Source organism: Periplaneta americana, chromosome 1 (assembly GCF_040183065.1).
Source record: "Periplaneta americana isolate PAMFEO1 chromosome 1, P.americana_PAMFEO1_priV1, whole genome shotgun sequence".
NCBI lineage: Eukaryota > Metazoa > Arthropoda > Insecta > Blattodea > Blattidae > Periplaneta > Periplaneta americana.
The window spans coordinates 174848210-174872412 of NC_091117.1; the positions used below are offsets into that span (position 1 = coordinate 174848210).

The window sequence follows — 24203 nt, forward strand, 5'->3', positions numbered from 1 at the left end:
AGCCGTACGACTGAAGTGTGCAGGAGCGCTATCATGCAAGAAGTGAATTTTTTATTTTTTTTATTTTATTGGGTTAATTTACGACGCTGTATCAACATCTAGGTTATTTAGCGTCTGAATGATATGAAGGTGATAATGCCGGTGAAATGAGTGCGTGGTCCAACACCGAAAGTTACCCAGCATTTGCTCGTATTGGGTTGAGGGAAAACCCCGGAAAAAACCTCAACCAGGTAACTTGCCCCGACCGGGACTCGAACCCGGGCCACCTGGTTTCGCAGCCAGACGCGCTGACCGTTACTCCACAGGTGTGGACGCAAGAAGTGAATGTGTTGACGATTGATCAGTGGAGTGTCTTCTAAAACATGAGGTATGGTGTTTTCCAGGAAGTTTGTGTACACCTGCCCCGTAAGTCTGTTTACAAGTACATGGAGTCCAACTAATCGATCACCAATGATACCGGCCCACATGTTGAGGGAGAACCGCACCTGGTGATGAGATGGAACAGTTGCACATGGGTTTTCATACGCCCATACATGCTGATTGTGGAAATTTGTTATGCTATCTCGTGTAAACTGTGCTTCATCTGTAAATAATACTATGGCAGGAAAGTTGGGATTTACACCACACTGCTGCAAGAACCACTGACAGAACCTAACTCGTGCAGGGTAATCTGCTGGTGACAGGGCCTGTACACTTGCAAATGATAAGGATACAATTGATACTCTTTCAACAGTCTCCAGACAGTCGTATGAGGAACATTGACTTGCAACGCTACCCTTCGTGTGCTGATAGAAGGAGTCATGTTTACAGCCTCCAGAATCTCCTCCTGTACTTCTGGAGTTGTAGATCTTGGTCGTCCCCTTCCCAAACCAGGAGAGTTAAATTTTTCATACTCGCACAGACGGTAATGGAGACGTACAAATGTCTTCCGATCTGGACATTGTCGCTGTGTGTACCTCTCCAGGTACAAACGACGAGCCAGCGCAGCATTGCCGTCCGCCTTACCGTACATGAAGTGTATCTCTGCCAGCTCTTGATTTGAATACATGTCGCACAGTCTAACGCCTACACAACACTGAATGTAACCTTCGCCTCGGAATGAACTGTCAGAGTGCCCTCTTAATGCCTCCTTTGACGGCAACGACCTGCGGAAAGAAAAACGTTCCGGTGAATTTCAATGTTGTGAAGGCCATAACTCGGAAATGAAGCATTTCCGGACACATGTTGTAATGAACTATTTTGATTGTCTACATGTGGGAAATACATATCTGAAATTATGCCCCGTATTTTTGAAACACCCTGTATAGGAAATGAGTGAGATCGGAGTAGGAAAGGTACGCATGAAACAGACAAAAATCGAGCATATTGACAATGGTGTAATATGTTTTAGGACAAGTATTGTTAGAAACAGGTGTCCTTGATATAGTCGAAGTGAACTGAAAATCAAGAACAGAGTGATAAAGTGTCAATTGTGAATGAACTAGAGTAGTGTAATAGGAATTAAGTAAAACGATAGAGATAAGGAAAATAGGTGAGGAGTATGGCGGGGGAGGTTAGCTAGGATAGTGAAGGATAATATGTAGAAAACTAGTGGGATCTGAAAATGAAATTTACACAAGAAACAGACATAATAACGAAGATATTGGACAATGGTATAGTACGTTTTAGTATCAAGTATTATTGAAACAGTGTGTGTACGATATAAGTGTACTGAAAATCAAGAACGGAGTCGTAAAAGTGTAAATTTTGAATGATCTAAATTAAGTTGTTAGGATTTAAAGGGAGAATACTGATCAATATAAATGGGGTTGAAAGTCAAGTATAAGAGCGTCTACATAAGGTATAGCTGTAACGAATGTAATTGTGGCACCGGATACAAAAATTGTGAGGTCCACATTACATGGTTGTAAATGTTGACATCAAATATATCATATCATATCACATTATTACACTTATGGACTACCTATATCTGTTCTTAGTTGCCAACTTCACAGTGTTCGGCCAGCCATAGCTATCTATTATTTAAACTCTCCCATTTACGCACTTTAAGAACTTTTATGTTAAATGTCGTAATTATGTACAGCCCAATGTGTTTCCTTCTCCTGAGATTTCTTCCGCAACTTAATTTGTTATTCTTTCTTCTTATTGAATGTATGGAACTTAATGAAGCAATTAGAGGTTAAGACACGCAATATGTTAGTGCAGTCTAAGGTATTTCAAAGTCATCGAGGACATTTCATCTCCATAAAAACTTATCCAAATAATCCCGTCACCTGATATCCATTGTTAAATTATATATTCAACATTTATATAGTTATCTAGAGTGTAATCCGTCAATTTGTGACTGGTCATGTAACATTAAATGCCGCGAATCTATATTTGAAAAATGATATGCATCCAAGTGCAAAGCAATAATCCATGTTGGATAACCTTTTATAAAAATGTTATCTTCCGACATATCAAATATGATGCATAACGAACAGACATTATCTAATCAAAAGCATCGAGTTTCGATTCCTGACAGATGCAGTAAGGTCGGCGCGTATTAAAAAGATTAATTCTTTATTTCATTATTATTGTGAAGTATTTAGGATTAGAAATCTCAAGAAAGAAGCTCTTGATTCTTCCATTTTTTTTTTCTTCAGTCAACCCTCGTCTCATGTTTTCATGAAATGAAATGCTTATTACTGGAGTTCATGTTTTTTCATGAGATTAAACGATCTCTACAGTTTAGTAGGCATTTTTTAAATTATTTTCGTAATATACGTCTGCGATGACATTGCAATTCATTTTTATAGCGTTAGTCCGTTGAGAGGTGGAAAGGCCTTTCTTGGTTGAAATCCCAGAATTTGATTTTGACCATTCTGAATAATGCGAAATACCTTTACCACGGTGGTTGTTTTTTTTTTTCCATTCTTCAAACTGTTAATTTCGTAGTTTCTTCCGTAAATTTCGCACAATAGGCTGATTCTCAAAAGAGAAATCAATGTGTTGTATACTGGCTAAATAAATATTAACTATAATTTATACTATTATTCCTACGTACAAGTAAGATATTCCAGAAGAAATGTTCTTAGAATTCTTATGATTCACAAGAAAAATATCATACATTTAAATAACCATAAAATCACAATCATACAAATGCCAGGACTTGGCTTCAGAACCCCCTCTAAAAGTGACCTAAGTTCTGAACTGTTAGTCAAGTTATAGCGAGTTCAGAATATGTGCAGCACCCGACGATACGATCACATATCACCGTCCTTGGCAAGTCTTTCGTGGCTCCGACTTAAAGACCGTAGAACTTTACACACTTTGTCTTTACTCTTTCGAATTCTGCACACTTCAACACCAAATTACCTTTCAATCTCGTTTCTCTTACCTATACTCTAACCACGACGTAAATACAAGTTCACTTATCTGTGGCACGCTAAGTATACCTCTTCATAGAATATTTTGTTACTCATCATCTTTTACAGTATCCACCTCGCGACAATGGAATTCCTTGTCACAAAGTATTAGAGGATGCAAGACAATAAACATTTTTAAAAATAGCTTAAAGGATAATCTTCTTAGCAATTCACTCCAATCATACCGACTTGAACTATCACTGACTATATTGTTACTTCTTCCTTTAGACATCGTCCTGATAGCGCTGTATTTTGAAAATTGTCTCATAATAATCTCTTTCTATTATCTAACATTATTTAAAATATATTAACATTCTATATATTTTAGTTTAATTCTGCTACACAGTTTGTTTGTTTTTTATTTTAGTAGGTTATTTTGCGGGGCTTTATCAACATCTCAGGTTATTTAGCGTCTGAATGAGATGAAGGTGATAATGCCGGTGAAATGAGTCCGGGGTCCAACACCGAAAGTTACCCAGCATTTTCTCATATTGGGTTGAGGGAAAACCCCGGGAAAAACCTCAACCAGGTAACTTACCCCAACCGAGAATCGAACCCGGGCCACTTGGTTTCGCAGCCAGACGCGCTAGCCTACACAGTTTATATTTCATTGTTTAATTAATAGTTCATAGTATTTTGCTGTTTAATTCATAAATAATTCTTGTATACATGTAACTCTTATCTAAATCAAATTGTTGAATTCTTTGTAGCTTGTAAGTTCATACATGTGTATGTATACTTTTTGCTGGTATACTTTTTGCTATATACTTTTCGGCCTTAACTCTGCCAGCTAAAATAAATTATTATTATTTATTATTATCATTATCATTATCATTATTATTATATTATTATTATTATTATTATTATTATTATTATTATTATTATTATAAACCACTAAAATCTTGCGTTAAAAGTGGCTATTGGAATCAAGCTGACTCTTATTCACAGCAAAATGGCGACCAAATATTAGTTTCAGCTTTGGAATCAAAGAGTCTCATGCTTCCATTAGATTCTAAATGCACCCAAGAATGCAGGGACTCAGGAACCTCATTTTCGTAAGAGACATTTTCAAAATAATATCTTCGGCTAAGTATACTATTCCGTTCTTCAATAGATCGTAGTGTAATTTCGCTCAGTTATTACTATATTAGGCGAAATCTATGTTATCCTACTACTCAGTCTTCAATAGAATGTAATGTAAGTTGATGCCGCTATTACTGTCTATAGGTGCCTATAGGTGTATATATTTTACTACTACTACTACTACTACTACTACTACCACTACCACCACTACCACCACTACCACCACTACCACCACTACCACCACTACCACCACTACCACCACTACCACCACTACCACTACCACCACTACCACTACCACCACTACCACTACCACTACCACTACCACTACCACTACCACTACCACTACCACTACCACTACCACTACTACTACCACTACCACTACTACTACTACTACTACTACTTAGATTATTATTCATTAGATTGTAGTGTAAGTTTATTTTCTTTGAGGAAGGTCAGAGTTTCGCAATTTGTTTATGTGGGAATTTGATAGGTGTGAAAGAACTTCATTGTGCGATACTAGTCTGATATATTCAATATCATCGCATCACTCAATCGTTATCTCTGCAAGATAATACCGACACGTGCTATACATATATATTAGTTCTTCTTGATAGTCATGCCTAGTTTTATCTCTGCAGTCATCGGAAACATTCGATCCAGTCAACATTATTTATGGAGATCAGACAGGTAAATATCATAAATTTATTCCATATGAAACTTAATTATAGTAGTATATAATATGTTTATACCACTATTAATTTTTTTTACTATTTTTAACGATGTGTACTGTAGTGGCAAAACAAACCGAACCGACCCTTGTAGCTGATTTCAGAGTCACAGATTCAAATTTTGCAAGTCACAAAACACATCAATCTTGTATAATTAATTGTAACAATGAAATTTATTGCATTTGTTCGATTCTTACCTCTTTTGTTTCCTTCAGTGCCTCAAACGTACAGACGAAAAAACTTTGAGAGTTTTATTTTCATCTGGCATCAATATTACATTTCTACCTCTATTCGGCAAAGATACCTCTGGCTTCACTATCCATATTGACATTACCACAGTTTGACACAATACACAGCACAGGATTCTTTTGTACCAGCTACAAGGGTCGGTCCGGTTTTTTTTTTTTTTGTCACTACTGTACATTGGTGAAGTCGTTGTGAGGGCATAAGTGATGACGGTGTTTGTCATATGATGCGAAGTTAGCGATTCGTTGCATACTCATGGTCTAACCTTAAGTGTCCCCTTGTATGGGTAATGAGCCGATACTGTAGGTAACTTTACAGTCTTCGATGTTGCCAATAATGCATCATCGGAGATGCATTGCTTTAATTAGATAGTGATGTTTAGTGGAGAAATGATGGGATGTTGAGAGTAGAACTGAAAGCATCCCGCGAGAACCTGCCTGAAGCATCATTTAGGGGAGAGTTGGATAGTATCGGACATCGGGTAATATCGGACAGTGAGTTTCTTTCATCTACCACCATACGATAGTCCTTGAATGACATGGTTACGTTTCTGTGATGTCGCATACAGAAACGTAACCACGTCATTCAGGTACTACGATCTGGTGGTAGATGAAAGAAACGCACTGTCCGATATTACCCGATGTCCGATTCTACCCAACTCTCCCCTATGTTAATCTCAAATTAAACTTAAATTCACCCAGAACTGAACACAGGTCTACACCATGTAAAACCAACGCTCTAGCAGTTTTGATAAAGAACTGCGGCAGTGTTACAAATAAGAGCAATCACCATCATCATCCTCATTAATATTGTCACTCTCATGTAATTATTTACTTTAGGCCTGATATTCTTTTAAATTGCAGAGTCTATTAAGAATTAGTTGTTCCGTGCCGTGGCGTCGTGGTCTAAGACATCCTGCCTAGGACTCGCGTTACGGAATGCGCGCTGGTTCGAGTCCTCATAGGGGACGAAATTTTCTTATGAAATTTCGGCCAGTGTATGGGCTCGGTGCCCACCCAGCATCGTGATGCACTTGGGGAGCTACGATAGGTAGCGAAATCCGGTTGCGAAAGCTAGCTATAATGGCTGGGGGAATCATCGTGCTAACCACACGATACTACCATTCTGGTTGGATGATCGTCCACCTCTGCTTCGGCATGTGGGCGTGAGACCATCACCCGGCTGGTCGGTCTGGGTCCTTCATGGGCTGTAGCGCCACGGATTACTATTATTAAGAACTATTTACCTAGATGATTGTCTGCTGATGATGAATCATTGGTGAACTGAAAGTGACATTTAATATCGAAATAATCTCAAATTGATACATGTGCCCTTCCCCATCATCCCTGAAAATTTATAACACTAGCCCGGAAACACCCTGTAGATTTCTCATTCCTATGTTAAAATCGGTTGCACTTTGAAGAGAACAACCGCCAGGATCGTCACCCATCCGCCGTAAACGAACACGAGATGGCAGTACAGTCGCTAATGCAATTCAAATGGAAGTTATGACGTGACTCCTTATGTAACAACTAGATGGCAGCATAGTAAACCTGACAAAAGTTACCATCAAAGCCTATAACGCCGAGCAATCTGGGTATATATTATGATATAAATTTTAGGCTTCACGCCGAAGTTCAAGGACATTTGTCGGGCGTTGTTTGAGTGCAGTTCACCTCAGTTTTTTGTGAGCTACTCAAGGAACTACTCATTTGTGCGTAATGTAGTGCAGGCTATTGTGTTTTTTTTTTTTTGTAATTGTTTGAGAAGCATGAATAGAATATTGCAAAGAGTTTTTGTAGTTTTCATAATTGTAGTAGTGGTGGTTGTGGTGGTTTTTGGTGGTGTGGTAGTAAATAGATTTCAAAGCCTTCTTCATCGTCTTCCGATAGCTGGACGCCATTATTCTCTATTTATCAATGCATCTTGCTCCAGTCTTCTTGTTGCCATTATCTGTTTTATTCCACTCAGCCAGAAGAATCTGAGACGACTCTGCTTCGTCCTTTCTGGTTAGTTTATTTTAATATCTGCCTCGGTATTCTTTCTTCCCGATTCTTTTTAGGTGACCATACTATTTTTAATTGTTTGTTTTGTGTATTATCTAATAACGTGTCATGTACATTTACCATTCCGCTAATTTTCTAATTCCTTACTTTGTCCATACGGAGAATCATGCAAGAACGTCAAGCAGTCCATTTCAAGTGCTAGAAGAAGTATCTTCTTTCTTGTTGAGTGTCAATGCTTTTGAGGCACATAATGCCACACTCTGGATTAGTATTTTGTATATGTGTAACTTTGTATTTCTTGAAATATTTCTACTCAAGAAAATTAAGTGTATTCTGGATATGAGGACGCCTCATGTTTTCCCTTGTATGTTTTTTCATTTCCTCTTTTTTTTACACGTCTTGGCCTTTATGTATAATGGCTGGAGAGGGCATTCTATGCGTGTGAGACCCGAAAACGGCATCTGGCTCAAAGCCAGAAATATTAATCAACAACAAAAATAATAATGATTTTATTTTTGGCTCTGTAAATTTTAATTATTTATTGCAAAACTAGCCGTACTCGTGCGCTCCGCTGCATTTGTTAGAAATAAATATCAAGTAATTACATAATTAAAATAGGACGTTTGGTCCAGGGAACATTCGTGTTTGATAGAAGAATAAATCGTTTAATGTCACTTAATTTAAATTGTATTTAAATAATTAAAATACGATCATTTTGATCCAGAGACCACTCATTTAGAGCAATGATAATTCCTTTAACATGTTTCTTAATTGTTATTACATGCAAATAATTAAAATATGGTCATTTGGTTCAGAGAACATCCGTTTTTGGTGCAAGGATAATTCGTTTAACATTTTTCTAAATTAGTCTTGAATGCATCCTTTAATAAATCACTCCAAATTAATAGAGTTGATTGTGTAAGAAGATAATTTTTATGTTAACCTTACTGTGCATCTTTTTTTTGTTAAGTTTATTTTATTCACGACTTAACATCGTGGTCATGTCGCGTGTTTAGAATGTGTGGCTATATCAGTAGGCCGTTTTTACTCTTGTTGAGTTCCTGTTTCTATTGTGTGTTGTAGATGGCTTATGTTCATGTAACTGATTATAGACTTTGATTAATGTTTTTGGTATTGGTAATTGAGACAGTGATGAATCATGGCATGTATTTTCCAATCCGGCATTTGCCTTTATGACTAAGGGAAATCATGAAAAACCCCAGTCAGATTGGTCGGCCACGGGGTTTGAACCCGCGACTTCCCGAATGCGTGTCTCAATCACGCTACCGTCTGAGCCAACTCGCTCAATTGTATATCACTATACTGAGAAATTCATTATTATTCAGAACAGTTTCAATAACTGCGTTGTAATGAATATAATTACCTAAAGTGTGAAATTACAATTAATACGTTTAAGGAAATCGATAACTTTGTTCTCTTGTTTATAGTTTTATATTTCCATAGTGATTATTCAGAACAAATTTTGTATTGACAGTCATTGTTTCTTTGGATGTATCAGTACATTTCTCCCCAAACGTACTGTATCTTTTTCAAGACGAAATTCAAGATGATGAACCACAATTTTCAGGTTTGCTTTCATTATTTCTCTATTTGGTGCATGAGAATGTGGAGAGTCCATATCATTTTAGCGACTCTTATAGAGCGTTCGGTGTTTACAAAATACCATTGGTCACCTTAGCGGACATCCCCCTCATTGTAAAATAACTGAAATAAGTAATTTACGTATTTTGTAACGTGTATAAAATAACTTAAGTAAATCTAAAGACTGTAATAAAGCATTGTTTCAAATACAAATGCTTTATAGTACTTATAAATATACGTTATTTTAGTTTCCAATAACCGAATAAATGGAGTAGATTTACTTCTGTTATTTTAAATAGACGACTATATAACCAGTGATATTTTCTAAACTCCGAAAGCTTTGTAGTTGTATACATTGTCTCACTCTGATAATCTGTAAGCTGCATTCCTTCGAACTTCCTTACAATCTTGATAATTTTTCCGTTTGTACCACTTCTACTTTTGCAATAAATGTATCCGTTCATTAACAATTTCATTTCAACTTAAAATTTTCGCTTTGGTAGGCCTATAAGTGTAAGTAAAATTGAACTTTAAATTTATTATGTACTGGTAACTTCACCATGAACTTTGTAAATCTCATAGCAACGTCAACAATGTAGAAATATATTCTATACCGTAACAATTTCGTTTCCCTTCGTCACAATTACAAATAATATACGGTATTCCTGATATTAAACATTCGAAAATTCCCTTTCGACCAAGGTTATGTTCAGGATTCTGGTTTCGGAGTAACGGATTCGGGAAAATGTTCATTCAACCAACCTCACGTTCGAGATTGTGGTTTCGAGAATGAGAATTCGGGAAAATGGTTGGAAATGAGATGATATAACGTATCGACATGCAAAACACTGAATATGTGTCTAGGAAAGGATGTGGATGAGCTTCTTAGTGAAACAGGCAAAATTGGAAAAGGCGAATCTTTCAGAAATCTAGGGTAAATTATCACAAGTTTAGTAACATGTGAAAGAGATGCAGAGATAAAAATTTCCTTGGCAAAAAATACTACCAAAACTTTACATAGAAAAACTTGGAATACAAAATATAACAAGAGCATTATGCAAAGTATTCTTGTATATAGAATTGAAGCTTGGTCATTGGCCGATTTACAAATGAATAAATAATATAAAAAGTAATAATACAACAAAATTAAATTAAAGTAAAATTAGGAGAGTTGACTTAGACTTTATAGAAACCTTTAGAAGGCACGGCAGGATAATTCTTATTAGGTTATTTTACGACCCTGTATCAACATCTTAGGTTATTTAGCGTCTGAATTGAGATAAAGGTGATAATGCTGGTGACATGAGTCCGGGATCCAGCACCGATAGTTACCCAGCATTTGCTCATATTGGGTTGAGGGGAAAACTCCGGAAAAGACCTCAACCAAGTAACCCAGGTAACTTGTCCCGACCGGGATTCGAACCCGGGCCACCTGGTTTCGCGGCCAGATGCGCTAATCATTACTCCAAAGGTGTGGACTCTGCAGGATAAAGTAAGAAATGCACTTCTATAGAAGGAAATGAATGCCACTACATCTGTTGTGAAAATAAATCATGTAAAATTGAATAACAAACCGGAAATGGTAGGATGGCCATGTGCAAAGAATGGGAAATCAATGATGACCTATAAATATGTTTTTCAATGATCACCACCGGATAGAAATAAACGTGATAGACCAAAATTGAAACGGAAAATCTAAGTCAGACCAATAATCGAATATATAGACTTTTGAAAGAGGGATATTAGAATGATGGATGCAAGTGGAGACTGTAGATGGCAAACCTGTAGAGAGAAGTCGAAGAAAAAAAAGAAGAATGACGTTTTAGTAATCATTATAGGATCGGTGATTATAAAAAGCAACTGAGAAAGTCAATACTACGTAGAATTCGAGGCATTATTATTGTTTGTCCCCGCCTAGGACTCGCGTTACGTAATGCGCGCTGGTTCGATTCTTCATGGAGGAAGAAATTTTCTCATGAAATTTCGGCCAGTGTATGAGACCGGTGCCCACCCAGCATCGTGATGCTACGATAGGTAGCGAAATCCGGTTGCGAATACCAGCTATAACGGCTGGGGGGAGATCATCGTGCTAACCACACGATACCTCCATTCTGGTTGGATGATTGTCCACCTCTGCTTCAGCATGTGGGCGTGAGGCGAGCAGCCGACTGGTCGGTCTAGGCCCTTCACGGGCTGTAGCGCCACGGATTATTATTATTTGTACATTTTTATGAGATTTATAGGTCAATGAGGACAAATGAGTAAGCGAGAACTGGCATGCGAGAAGGGAAAGAATGAGCTACGGTATCAGAAAGAGAGATTGTGTCATAATGGTTAATATTATACGAATCTACTGTCACAGAAGTTTATCTCAGACTAAAACCTATCTTCCCCTTCCATACTCATTGGTGATATTGCCAAGGCACATGATAGGGTCACAGGATAGATCTTACCTCCTCTACAGTACGATTATTTAGTCGTGACAGTCGCCGACAATGTGCGCCTGGGTCAGGCGAATACATTAAGTTACGCCAAGGGGTGTTCGGGTTAGTCAATCGCTTGCATTCAGAGCGATCGGATGTCACACGTGCGGTAGAGCTGTGTGTTTCCAGTACAATTAAGCTGTACTGCATTTCTTTACTGACCACTCGCCCTTATCTCTGCTCTGAAGCAATCCCCACTATTCCATTACTTCCCCTCTTTCGCGTCGCCGAGCTGTCAAGACTAAATAATCAGTCTGTACTCTACATGTGGTCTGGAGTTTATCTTGGACACATAACCGACGAATTACTAACTGTATTGGAGAATGGGAAGGGAAAATAATAATAATAAAATAATAATAATAATAATAATAATAATAATAATAATAATAATGGCCTGAAAATTCACATCTCAGCGACTTTCAATTCTTTTTTATATTTTCTTGTGATGATCCATGTTTCCGATTCCTATAACAGAAAGAGGATACCAATAAATTGTTCTGTAAAATTTTAAAACTGTTGCAGTTCTAACTTACTTGAATAATGTACTCGTACTTTTTACTTGTATGCCTACCAATTAGTTCCTGTAATAATATTAATAATAATAATAATAATAATGTGTTTTTAGGTGATAGCGAGCTTGATAGCTTCGCTGTCCCTCGTAGCGTCGGGAATGAGTCTGGGATTCCCCGCCATCTCTCTGACGGAACTGAAAAATTCCGATAATCTCACGGATGATGAAAGTTCCTGGTTCGGTAAGTAGAAGTTTATGTTACTCTTATTAACAGTATACCTTATGTTACTAAGCTATATGACTGTTTCCCAAGAAAATGACAGTGGTTAATCCTCTATTAGTTCTGTAAACTACAGGCTGAGGGACTCTCTGCAACAACAATATTATTAAATTATAATTATAAAACTTACTATCACAAGAGGCTTTCCCCTAATATTTATGTAATAAGAATATTTTCTGAATTGAACAATAAATAATATAATTAGCAAAATAAAGATAATGACGTATTATTTAGTCCTACTTACATCGCATATTTTCATTCACATTCGTACATGGTTATTGTCATTCCTATGATTGTGCGTTGTATACTGAGTGGAAGGGGATCGATGCACCAAAATTTAAGAGGTGATTCTACATGTTAAATAAATAGCGAAACTTTGATTACACTTGTCCATCGATGAAACACCGTTAAACAGGGATTAAATAGTCTTTGCCCAGTGTTTGCAGCGCTCTATTGCGGTAACGACCCGAAAGAAATGTTAAGTATAAAGGCCCATTCACAATGAAAATTAAACATAACCATAACATAAACACAGAAATTTGCGGCCAAGTTATCAAATGGGATCATTCACAATGATTCACATAAACACTGACATTAACATTGCTGTTAGACGTTAACATGAAATTTTGCGAACTCCAAACTTTCATGCTTATGCTTACGTGATTTGCAAACAGTACACAATCGTGGAGCGCTGAAGTATACGACAGAATATGAGGAAATGGCGTCGTCGTTATGTTTCCATGGTTACTAGGTATCTTTGCGGTTATGTTTAAGTCCTCATCATGAATGATGTGATTTTACTGTAACGTTTACATTCTTAAGTTAACGGCTACGTTATGTTTAATTTTCATTGTGAATGGACCTTAACTATGTTAACGTCTAACGGTAATGTTAATGTCAGTGTTTATGTGAATCTTTGTGAATGATCCAATTTAGTAACGTGACCGCAAACATCTGTGTTTATGTTACGTTTATGTTTAATTCACATTGTGAATGGGCCTTTAACGTCGTCCGACAGACGAATCACTATCAACAGTGACATGTGTCTCCTCTTCATATGCACTGCGGAGAGATTTGGGATTTAACTCAGGCATATTGTTGCACAATTTAATGGTTAGAAGGTGTGCACCGCCATCTCTCATAGTCCAGAGGTAGAAATTTTACATGAAAATCTCTAACCCTGCCGGGAATCGACCCCGGGCCGACTAGTCTGGAGGCAGACGCTTTACCACGGGGCTAACTCGGTGGACGGAAATAAATTCTTTATATTATACAGGATGTTTAAAAAATAGAGGGAACAATTTCAGGTATTCCTCATGTGCAGACAGTACAAAAAGTTCATTACAACATGTGTCCGGAAATGCTTGGTCTCCGAGTTATGGCCTTCAAAACAGTGCCGTGACAGAAGATATTAACAGAGGACACTCTAACAGTTAATTCCAAGGCGAAGAATACTTTGAGTGTTGTGTTTGGCGTTGTACTGTGCGACATGTACTCAAATCAGGAGCTGGCAGAAGTGCATTCATGTACGGTAAAGCGGACAGTAATGCTGCGCTGGCTCGTCGTTTGTACGAGGAGAGGTATCCTGATCGATGGATAGGTAGAGGTGGCCCAATTGCTTGACCTTAACGCTCACCTGATTTCAACCCTATCGATTTCTACTTGTGGGGCCATTTAAAATCGTTAGTGTATTCCTCTCCGGTGCCTGACATGGAATCCCTTCGGAATCGAATTGTGACAAGTTGTGAGGAAATTTGCAATACTCCTGGATTTTGGGATCGCGGTCGCAGGGCCTTGGGACATCGATGTGAGGCCTGTATTCGAGCAGGAGATGGACATTTTGAACATCTGCTGTAAAGGCAACTATCTGGGGGAAAGAAAACGTTCCGGTGAATATAACTGTTTTGAAGGCCATAACTCGGAAACCAAGCATTTCCGTACACATGTGGTATTGAAGTTCTTGTATTGTCTACATATGGGGAATACATACTTGAAATTATGTCCTCTATTTTTGAAACATCCTGTATATTTTTTTTCTTTAGTCTTTGTGGAATTGAAAGTATTAAAAAGTCTGAAATATAATTTAGACCACCAGGGGATATGACGATTACTTCTCTCTGTTCACAGCCAGCGTAGTGTCCCTCTCACAAGTGGTCGGGTGCCTTCTGTGCGGTCCGCTTCTTGACACTTTCGGCAGAAGGATAACTCTCATGGTGATAAATACCCCTTTCATCATCGGATACATCATCATGTGCTCCCTACCGCAACCAGCGCCTCTGGCACTGCTGTTCCTCGGACGAGTTCTCACAGGCGTAGCCAGCGGAATGGTCAGCATCCCAGCATGTGTGTACATCGGCGAGATGGCTACTGACAGCAAGCGGGGGATGCTCGTCACTTGGCCCTCCATAGGAATGTCCACCGGCATCCTACTTGTCTACATCCTCGGTCTGGGCATCAAGAACGACTGGAGGCTTGTAGCTGGCATCACCATAGCATTGCCCGCTCTCTCTTCTATCCTAACCTTCATATACTTGAAGGAAACATCAAAATGGCTGATATCGAGAGGAAGATTGTCCGAAGCTGAAAAATCTTTTAGATGGATAAGAGAAATTGGTAGCGACGTTAAAATGCCAGAACAATTGGATCTGGAATTCCAACAGTTACTTGCCAACACCAAAAGAGTTGGCCAGATTAATGATGAAGCCCCAAGCATCTCCACCATTTCGAATATCATGGAGGAAAAGCCAACAATGTTTGCTGCCAAGAAGGAGTCTTGCTGTAGCAAAGCTTGCAGTTCTGTGGCGTCTTTGGGTAGTGTTGATACATGGAAGCCACTTGTCATCCATAACTTCTACTTCTTCTTCATGCAGTTTGGTGGCATCCAAGTGGTTGCTTCGTATGCTGTGGAGATCATGGAGTCAGCCGGTGTTCAGCTAGATCTCTATATAGCTACGGTTCTGCTCGGGACCGTTCAGCTTTTGGGTGGCATAGGAGCTAGCATTGCCTTCAATAAGTAAGTGGAACTGTATGCAGTAGTCCACATCAGCAAATAATATGAAAACAACATACATCCATTTCACAATTCTTTAAAATGTTATATAAGAAATTGTAGCGGAAACGGAATTAATCACAATATTAAATTATAGAAGTCAAATGTTGATTAGATAATAATATTTACAATAATGAAACACATTCCAAATGGGGAGAGTAAACCCATTGTTCAGATCTTTTATTCAATTTATCGTAAATTCGATTGGAAATACAAATTTTAACCTACAACGTAAATGTTCTGTTTCATTTGTTAATTGCAATTATTTCGGTGGAATTAGCTATAAATCGAATTAGACGTAAATATATTGCCTTATAAGCAGGGGAAGGTACTTACGGAGATTCATTTCATCACTTGTCTTTTCTAATATTAGTGTTGGCGGAGATTGTTGGAGATTGATGAAAATTTTGGAAAATAGACCTACAATTATTTTGGACTTGAAATATTAACTCAGTATGAATATTATTTTCCAAATAATTAACATCAAAAGTTCGTTAGATTCTAATAAAGGTGTGATATGCATTCGTGTGATGAAGAGTTGTGTCAAATAGTGTGCGTGTTCTGAAATTGATCTGTGTGTTAAGAATTTGACTGGGGTGTGTTTTAGTGTGTCTGTATATTTCATATTGTTCTAGTGTGTTGAGTTTATGGTTTTTGAATTTGAGATAGTGCCGAGATCTAGTAGGCTCTGAGGATGGTGTCGAATATCACCGAAACAGCTGTAAGACGCACATGCCTACATAATTAACACGAGTAAAATCGCCATTTAATCAATTATTTATATTCAAGTGTTAAAAGTAGTGTACGAAAGATTCGACAAGGAGCAAATATTTGTTGGATTGAGACAGTGTTTAACACACATTCATTAAAAACGGAAAAAACTTGCAGTCCTCAAATTACCACTTTCAAATTATTAGTGAAATGTTGAATTCTCTGTCTTCTGGGTTCATTAATGTAATCAGAACACCTGGAATACCATATAATGTAGCCTGATTGGATATAGTATAACAAATTCAAGTGAAAAAAAAAACGAAAAAGAACTCAGAAAATGATATTCGCTATAAAACGACGCAATAGTAATAATTCGCGAATGTGTTCATATTTCGCTATTCGAAATCCAATTCGCGATTTGTCGCAATTGTTTTATCTGCATATTATTAATCAGAATCACTTAATTCGTAAAGATGAGTAAAAATCTATTGTATATCTATTATGTCGTGATTTTCGCGATCTCTGTAAATACCCGGCCCTGGTATAAGAAATTCAACTTAAAAGTGCCTATTTTAGCTTCATTGTATGAGTAATATCATCACAATGCCACGAAACTCGCTGGAAATAAGAAGTTTCAACAGAATTACTTACAGCTTCTTATGCACAATACAGACTCTCATGTATATCGAATAGAAATTCAAAGTTTCCAATGCGATTTTTTTCTATGTGCGTTCAGTTCTCTATGTTACAATCTTATTTCTGTATATTCTGCGCTTATGTTCTAATCTGTATGCCACATTTTTATTTCATGACTAGCCGTACCCGTGCGCTCCGCTGCACCCGTTAGAAATAAATCTAAAGTAATTACATAATTAAAATAGGACATTTGATCCAGGGAACATTCGTGTTTGATAGAAGAATACATCGTTTAGTATGTTACTTAATTTTGTATTAAAAAAAATTAAAATGCGATCATTTTGATCCAGAGACATAAACATTATTTTAGGAAATACAGATAACGAATGTACAGAACAGCCTATGAAGTTTTCTGTGCGTAAGAAACTATTTTAATCTTACCTGTCCTGGATTCACTCAGAAGTTACTGTAATAACATTATAGCATTATGTTCATCTATAGGAACTACACTTCCCAATGGTGGATTAATAATTAATTATACAAATCGGTTAATTTAGCTTCCGATATTACTTCATACATATACATAAACATTCTCTGTAGGCTATGTTTCATAGCCTTCGATTGTTGTTGTCCAAGGCCCCTTATAGACGAAGTCATTTGTTTTTTTATTTCATTACACCGCCTTAGATGGTGTTGTTATTGTAATTTTAAAACTCATTTGACTCATTAAATATCAGTCCTGTCAAAATTTTGCATAGAATAAAACTTATAGAAAATTATTTTTAAAGAAACTTTTCTTATGTAACATTTTTCATGAAAATTAATAATAAGCGAGCTATTTCGATTTATTTAATTCGAGCCCCCTTATAACCCCCCTTTTAAATAAAATATTTTGAATGCCATATAGCCTAAATTCTAAGTTACGACGAACGTAATTTATATTCCAATTTTCGTATAAATTGGTTCAACCATTATCGCGTGAAAAGGTAACAAACATGTAGACAGACAGACAGACATACAAACAAAAATGTCAAAAAAGCGATTTTCGGTTCCAGGGTGGTTAATTATATATGTTAGGAGCAATTATTTTTGGAAAATCGAAAATTACCAGAAAAATTTCGGCTACAGATTTATTATTAGTATAGATATGTACGATGATCTGTGTACAGCATGCGTGTTATTACTTACGTCACATTATTATTTCAGGTGTGGACGACGTCCAGTGTCATTGATATCTGGCACAGGAATGGCCTTGACCATGATCGGACTCGGCGTGTACCAAGAACTGAATGACGGAAGTACAGAATTATCATGGCTGCCGCTCGTGTTGATCCTGGCCTATATTGTAAGTTCTCATCTCACTCAAATGGCTCGCCTTACAAATACTCACGATTGTAGGCCTACAGAGGTTGATTATTTAGTTCTGGCAACTATTTTTTTCTCGAACCCATTTTGAGGTAATTTTCCGCATTTTCAGGCGGTCCTTCAGGATGTAAAGCACAGTCGAAGGCGCTAATCCTGTATATTGCGCTAACTCACGAATCTTTAAGTTTCGATCCGTCTCCACTAACGCGGACACAGTCTGTACATGTTCGTCACTTACTGGTGGGGACCAGATCCAGGCATGTCCAACACAATTTCGCGTCCTTGTCTGAAGGTTCTAACCAGACTGCTGCATTGGAGTTAAATTGCTCGCTTGAACTCGGTCGAATGTCGCAACCTCGAGTGAGATACGATCGGTCGTGATACGCTCGTAATAAATAGAAGCACATTACAAGATCATCTCACCGACATGTCTTATCTTGTATGGAAGGCGACAGATAAGATACATATGTTTTGCTCACACGGTAAAAGTAAGGCTTTGTTTTCTGCGTTTATGACAAACGTTTAATGGAACAGTCAATGGAACGTACCAAAACAGGAACATGAAGTTATAAATAAAATAGTATGAAAAACTTCGAGATACAGTTATTATTGCTAATTAATAATTATTCAATATTTGATTTACCACATATATAATATGTTCCGCCTATATTCTGCGGCAATGTAGAAACGTTTTACAAAATATTATTGATATAGCAGTAGATTAATAACAATATTAGTACAGAGATAACGTCACAAAAAATATGAGAAAACGAATAATCATGCTGCACAACTGTTACAGACAGAGATTGATACACTAATTATATTAGAGATTATTATTATTACTAGAAAACTTGATACGGTTCTTGCATTATCGTGATTGTGTTTTCCGTTTATAATCATCATCTGCATTACGGTATGGACCATAAGATCCGTTCCACTCCAATCAAATCAAAACTGGTCCGTTTATAATAATTACATTTACATCCAATAACATCTATCAGATGTGGCAAAAACAAAATCACTCCAGTGTGGAAAAAAAAAAATTGCCTAAAACATTTATATTACAATTTAAAGCAAGTTTTGTAGTTGTACTGTGGAGAGGTTAGTTAAACACTGTAAAGTTTTGAAATGATAAACATCTATGATGTTACTACACAGTTCATCACTGTAACAATAACGAATGTCTAACGCTCGACTTATACCGTTCGAGGATTTATCGCTCGCGACAATTTTACCCATCATGCATGTGCGCTACCTATCGGATTATGCTATGAACTACTTGGCGCTCGAGCCAAAACTTCCGATGCAGACCTCTGGTTCTAACTCACCTTTTTAACCAGTTTCTCTGTTCCTCCTTCGGAAACACTGGGACTGTATTCTGCGGCCGCTTGCTCACAACTGCTTGTCTTATTGTTGTCACTGTGAACGAATATGAAGGGGGAGGGCGAGTTCATTAGCTCTGAGGGAGAGGAGGCATATAAGCAACCTGTGGTATAAACTATATTGTCTGGCTCCTTTGCACGGAATCTCTGTAGCATAGTTGCCACTACTTTAGATAATTATAATATTTATTTATTTTATCAATCTTTGTTCACGTCATGGGGGATTAGATGTGTTCCAGTTCTTAATCCGCCATCATTCTCTGTATAAACATTACAAGAACTAATATATATTGAACCTATCCTCTGTGCACCATAATAATAATAATAATAATAATAGTAGTAGTAGTAGTAATAATAATAATAATATTAATGATAATAATATGAATGATAATAATAATAATAATGATAATAATAATAATAATAATAATATTAATGATAATGATAATAATAATAATAATATTAATGATAATAATTATAATAATATTAATGATAATAATAATATTAATATTAATAATAATAATAATATTATTAATGATAATAATAATATTATTAATGATAATAACAATAATAATATTAATGATAATAACAATAATAATAATAATAATAATAATAATGACAACAATAATAATAATAATAATAATAATAATAATAATAAACTAATAAGTATAGCTCTTGTATTTAAAATTCTTACTTTAGCTTTTTCACTTCTATACTCAATCGCTTAAAAATTATTCTGTTAACTTCATTGACTACTTTTCGTAGTTTCCTATCGTGTCCGACTACTCAACATTTATAATTTCATTTCCGTTAGAGCTTTGACTTTCTCTTCCCATATAATTTTAACTCTACAAAGAAATTTTCCTAATTTATGCATATTTATGGCGTTTAGGGGACCATTCATTTTTTTATAAGCTGGCCTACTACAGCGTTTATTTGTAGAAATTTTTTATCCACCCAACCGTTTCTCAAATCATTCGATGCCTGACACTTTAACGAAATATGCATTGCGTCTTCAGCTAGTCCACACAAAGGACATTCATCCTTCTCTACGTTCCCTCTCTTATTCTTGAGCCTCCAGATACCTAATCTCCACCATGCCATTCCTGTTCTCTCTTCTCTTGAATTTAGTCTAATATATTCTTCCTGTTCCCAAAACTGTTTAACCTCCTTATAGTATTTTAGTGATCCTAGGTCTTTAATATTACTAAAAATATCTTGTCTCGAAATTTCGTTTGCCCTCTCTTTTACTATTCTTCCAATAGTTTTCGTGTTTATAGACCCTAGTTCTCTCCATAGACAATTTAGACCTAATCTGTTTATTTCTCGTTCCAGCTCTTTCAGCCAATTCGATTTCCAATTAGCGGTTTCCACACAAAAGATACATGTTTTCATAATTGCTGACTCATTTCTAAACAGAATATTACCTAAATATTTGATTTTTCTTTCTAGAATAATTCCCAGACTCGAATCGGTAGTTGCCACTACTAAAAAATCAACCATGTATTTCGTTGTTTTATGTAACACTTCGCATTTTAATACACTTCATTCAGCATGTAATTAATGTTGCACGTTTTAGGGCTTGGCTGCGATAGGATTCAATCTGATCCCGTGGGGTCTGCTGGGGGAGCTGTACCCAACGAGGGTGGCGGGGCTAGCCGGCGGTCTCACCACTTGCCTCGCCAACGTGATGGGGTTTGCGGCCATCAAGTTATATCCTGGCTTCGAGGACTCCCTGAAGGGTGACTCCGAGAGGACTGGAGGAGGGTTCTTCTTCTTCGGAGCGGTAGCGTGTGTGGGGACCGTGTTCGTGTTCGTGTTCCTGCCAGAAACCTTCAAGAAGTCACTCAAACAAATTGGAGATGAGTTCTCGCAGCCCGGACTGGGCAAACTGCGATGCTGCTGATAGTGGTTCCGTTAGAAAAATTTTACAATTGACTATAAATTTGAATTAATACACTTGTGGCATTGTGTACGACCGATGTGACAAAAAATTTAAATAACAGTGTAACGTAGGTCTTGAAATAAATGCGAACAGGAGAACTGCGATAGAACGTCTTTTTAACACAGACATTTAATCGTTTCGAATAATAGTGAATTCCAAATTTGTGATTCGAATCTGTTCGACCACAAAAGCTCATCTGTAGCTTATCATTCTTATCATAATTCAACAGATAAAATTTTTAACATGAGTACGTCTTTAAAATCAAACAGTCACCAGGACGGAAACGGCGATGTAGCGTCTGCAGGGCGATTTATTTCGACACTACAACTTCGTGACTAAAAAGACTATTGAAATAAACGTGGTCTTGATCGATCGGGTATATTACTGCGATGCGAGCATGAGCTTAACTTGGTGCCACGCGTCAGCGAGCCACTGATGAGAGCTCGCGACGACTGGAGTGGGAGAAGATTTCCGGGCTGTATATCTCGCGACTCCAATGTGCTAGCTCGCTGATTTTGGTGCCAAACAAAATATCCCGTCTAGATCTTTCGATTTAAACTAGACGTATTCACGTAAAACACGTGATCGTGCCCTCGACACGGTCACACCCGATTTGTTAAGATTGTGATCATTTATACAAAATATTTTACGAGTAAATATAGCAGTAAAACTTCTTTCCGAAATCGAAATTTTAATATGAATCCTATAGATTCAAAATCTCTTATATCCACCATCACAAATTAAAGGAATTTGACAGTAACTGGTGGCAAATAGAGGGAATTTTCAACCTAACAGTGACTTTTAATAAACCTTTTGCTTTAAATTCATTAGTTTTTTGAATTCAAGCTACTGTATATAAATCTTTAGAATTAATTCTTAGCAAGCAGATGTGGCATTACTCAGTTCTGAACAAAATGGTCTTTAGGAGGTTTTAAATTTAGAGCATTCATATCTTTGTGAGTAACGGCAAAAAAATGGTAAGCTCTCGTTTTGTGCACATCCTGAGTACTCAATAGGCTTAATCTTTCTGCCGTTTATTAATAAGATTATTATTTAGTTACTTTACAGAACATTACAGTATGTACAGTAGTGGCAAAAAAAAACCGGACCGACTCTTGTAGCTGATTTCAGAGCCTTGTTTACAATGACAGCACGATAGACTGGTAACTAAGACTTTTGTGGTTCGAATCCTGCCTGGGAAGGAAACTTTTTTTGTTCCTTATTCAAATTTATTCTCAATACTTTTCGATCGCAGCGATATTTTACTACTTAATTAACTTATTATTTCCAGAACAGGAATTTTACCAGCTTATTTTCTAATGGCTTTCGAAATGGGCTACGTCAGCAGTCAAACTACAACAATTTCAATAGATTACTCGCTATCTTGTGAATGCGGGCGTGGCATGCGCAGTGGTTCATTTCGGGGACTTCGATTATTCCGTCGGTCCGGTTTTTTTGCCACTACTGTACAAGACATGCAGAGTACTGTATTACTTCTATATTCGAAATCGAAGTTATACTTCTTACAATTAAATGTCCCACTGATTGAGGTTCTGGCTGATATGTATATCTAGCAGGCAGTAGGCTACATCTCACTTGACGATATGCGTCAGAGGAAGAACAATAGTTTGTATGCAAGTGAAGTCTGATTAGTGGAATATGTAGCTAGTCGGCGATGTATGGAATGGAGAGGGAAAGGAACTGGCCACCCTACCCCATTATCTCCTGGCTTAATTGCCTCATGAGTGATGCTTTATTGGTGTCACTTTTGAGGTTCAAACCTGTCTTCGGACAGTTGACCAACAATAACAATTAAGTGGCTATGTAGACGATATTAAGAATTGCAATTAAATGTGTGATCCTAAAATTCGCTCAGTCCATTTGGCCATTTTTATTATAATATTTGTAACTTACATGTAGGCCTATATGATTAAGTTTGAGCCTTCTATCATTATAAGTTATATTAAACATATCTTTTTCCAAAACAACGTCAATTCTTGTCTAAAAGGTTGTATTATTGTGCATGTCACTTAAAAACTCGCTCAGTCCGTAGACCGGTGGATACAAAAACTAGCCCAGTCTTTTCATAAAAATGGACTTAACGCGTTTTGGGATCATACTCTTCAATTATACAAACTGAACCGTAAATAATGTAATTAATTTGAAGGGGATATTCTTTGAGATATTTCAAACAAAGGAGTTAAATATAATTTTGCTCGTTCTTGTTTCCTCTTCGAGATAATTGTTTTATACGAAAAATTTCATTGCATGTTTTGGAAAAGTCATTGATTTAATTCCAAATATGCCCAGTCAATTTAAGAGAGTAGTGTATTGTGATAGTAAAATACTGAAAGAGTTTTAGTATTGTCCTTTAAATGTGTAGAAATTTGATCCGAACAAATGCGAAAGAATTTTAAAATGTTACATATGTTCGGATCAAATTTCTGCACATTTAAAGGACAAAAATAAAATTCTTTCAATCAGTTACTATCACAATACACTGCTCTCTTAAATTGACTGAGCATATTGGGAATTATGTCAATGGATTTTCCAAAACACGCTAGGAAATGTTTGACATAAAACAATTTTTTTTTTGGAAAGGAAGCAAAAACGAGCAAAATTGTATTAAACTTTTTTGTTCGAAATATCTCAAAGAATAACCCTTTTAAATTAATGACATTACTTACGGTTCACTGTCTATATGAAATTCGATCTTTATAAACTAAATAAGTAGTTCACGCAACACAAATAAGTGTTGCAGTGATACAAATT

General features: G+C 36.8%; 1 protein-coding gene across 1 annotated transcript; it reads left to right on the forward strand.

The window, feature by feature from the left end:
* Nucleotides 1–5126: 5126 nt before the first annotated feature.
* Nucleotides 5127–23712, forward strand: LOC138704399 (facilitated trehalose transporter Tret1-like). The gene is made up of 5 exons (XM_069832244.1): nt 5127–5177; nt 12181–12307; nt 14474–15359; nt 17949–18087; nt 21066–23712. The coding sequence occupies exons 1-5, from the start codon at nt 5163–5165 to the stop codon at nt 21390–21392; spliced, it is 1494 nt and encodes a 497-aa protein (XP_069688345.1). The 5' UTR covers nt 5127–5162; the 3' UTR covers nt 21393–23712.
* The last annotated feature ends 491 nt before the right edge of the window (nt 23713–24203 follow it).

Coding starts and splice junctions, on each gene's coding strand:
- LOC138704399 (XM_069832244.1), top strand. Junction 15,360..17,948: donor GCTAGCATTGCCTTCAATAA/GTAAGTGGAACT, acceptor TTATTATTTCAG/GTGTGGACGACGTCCAGTGT. Junction 18,088..21,065: donor TGTTGATCCTGGCCTATATT/GTAAGTTCTCAT, acceptor TGCACGTTTTAG/GGCTTGGCTGCGATAGGATT.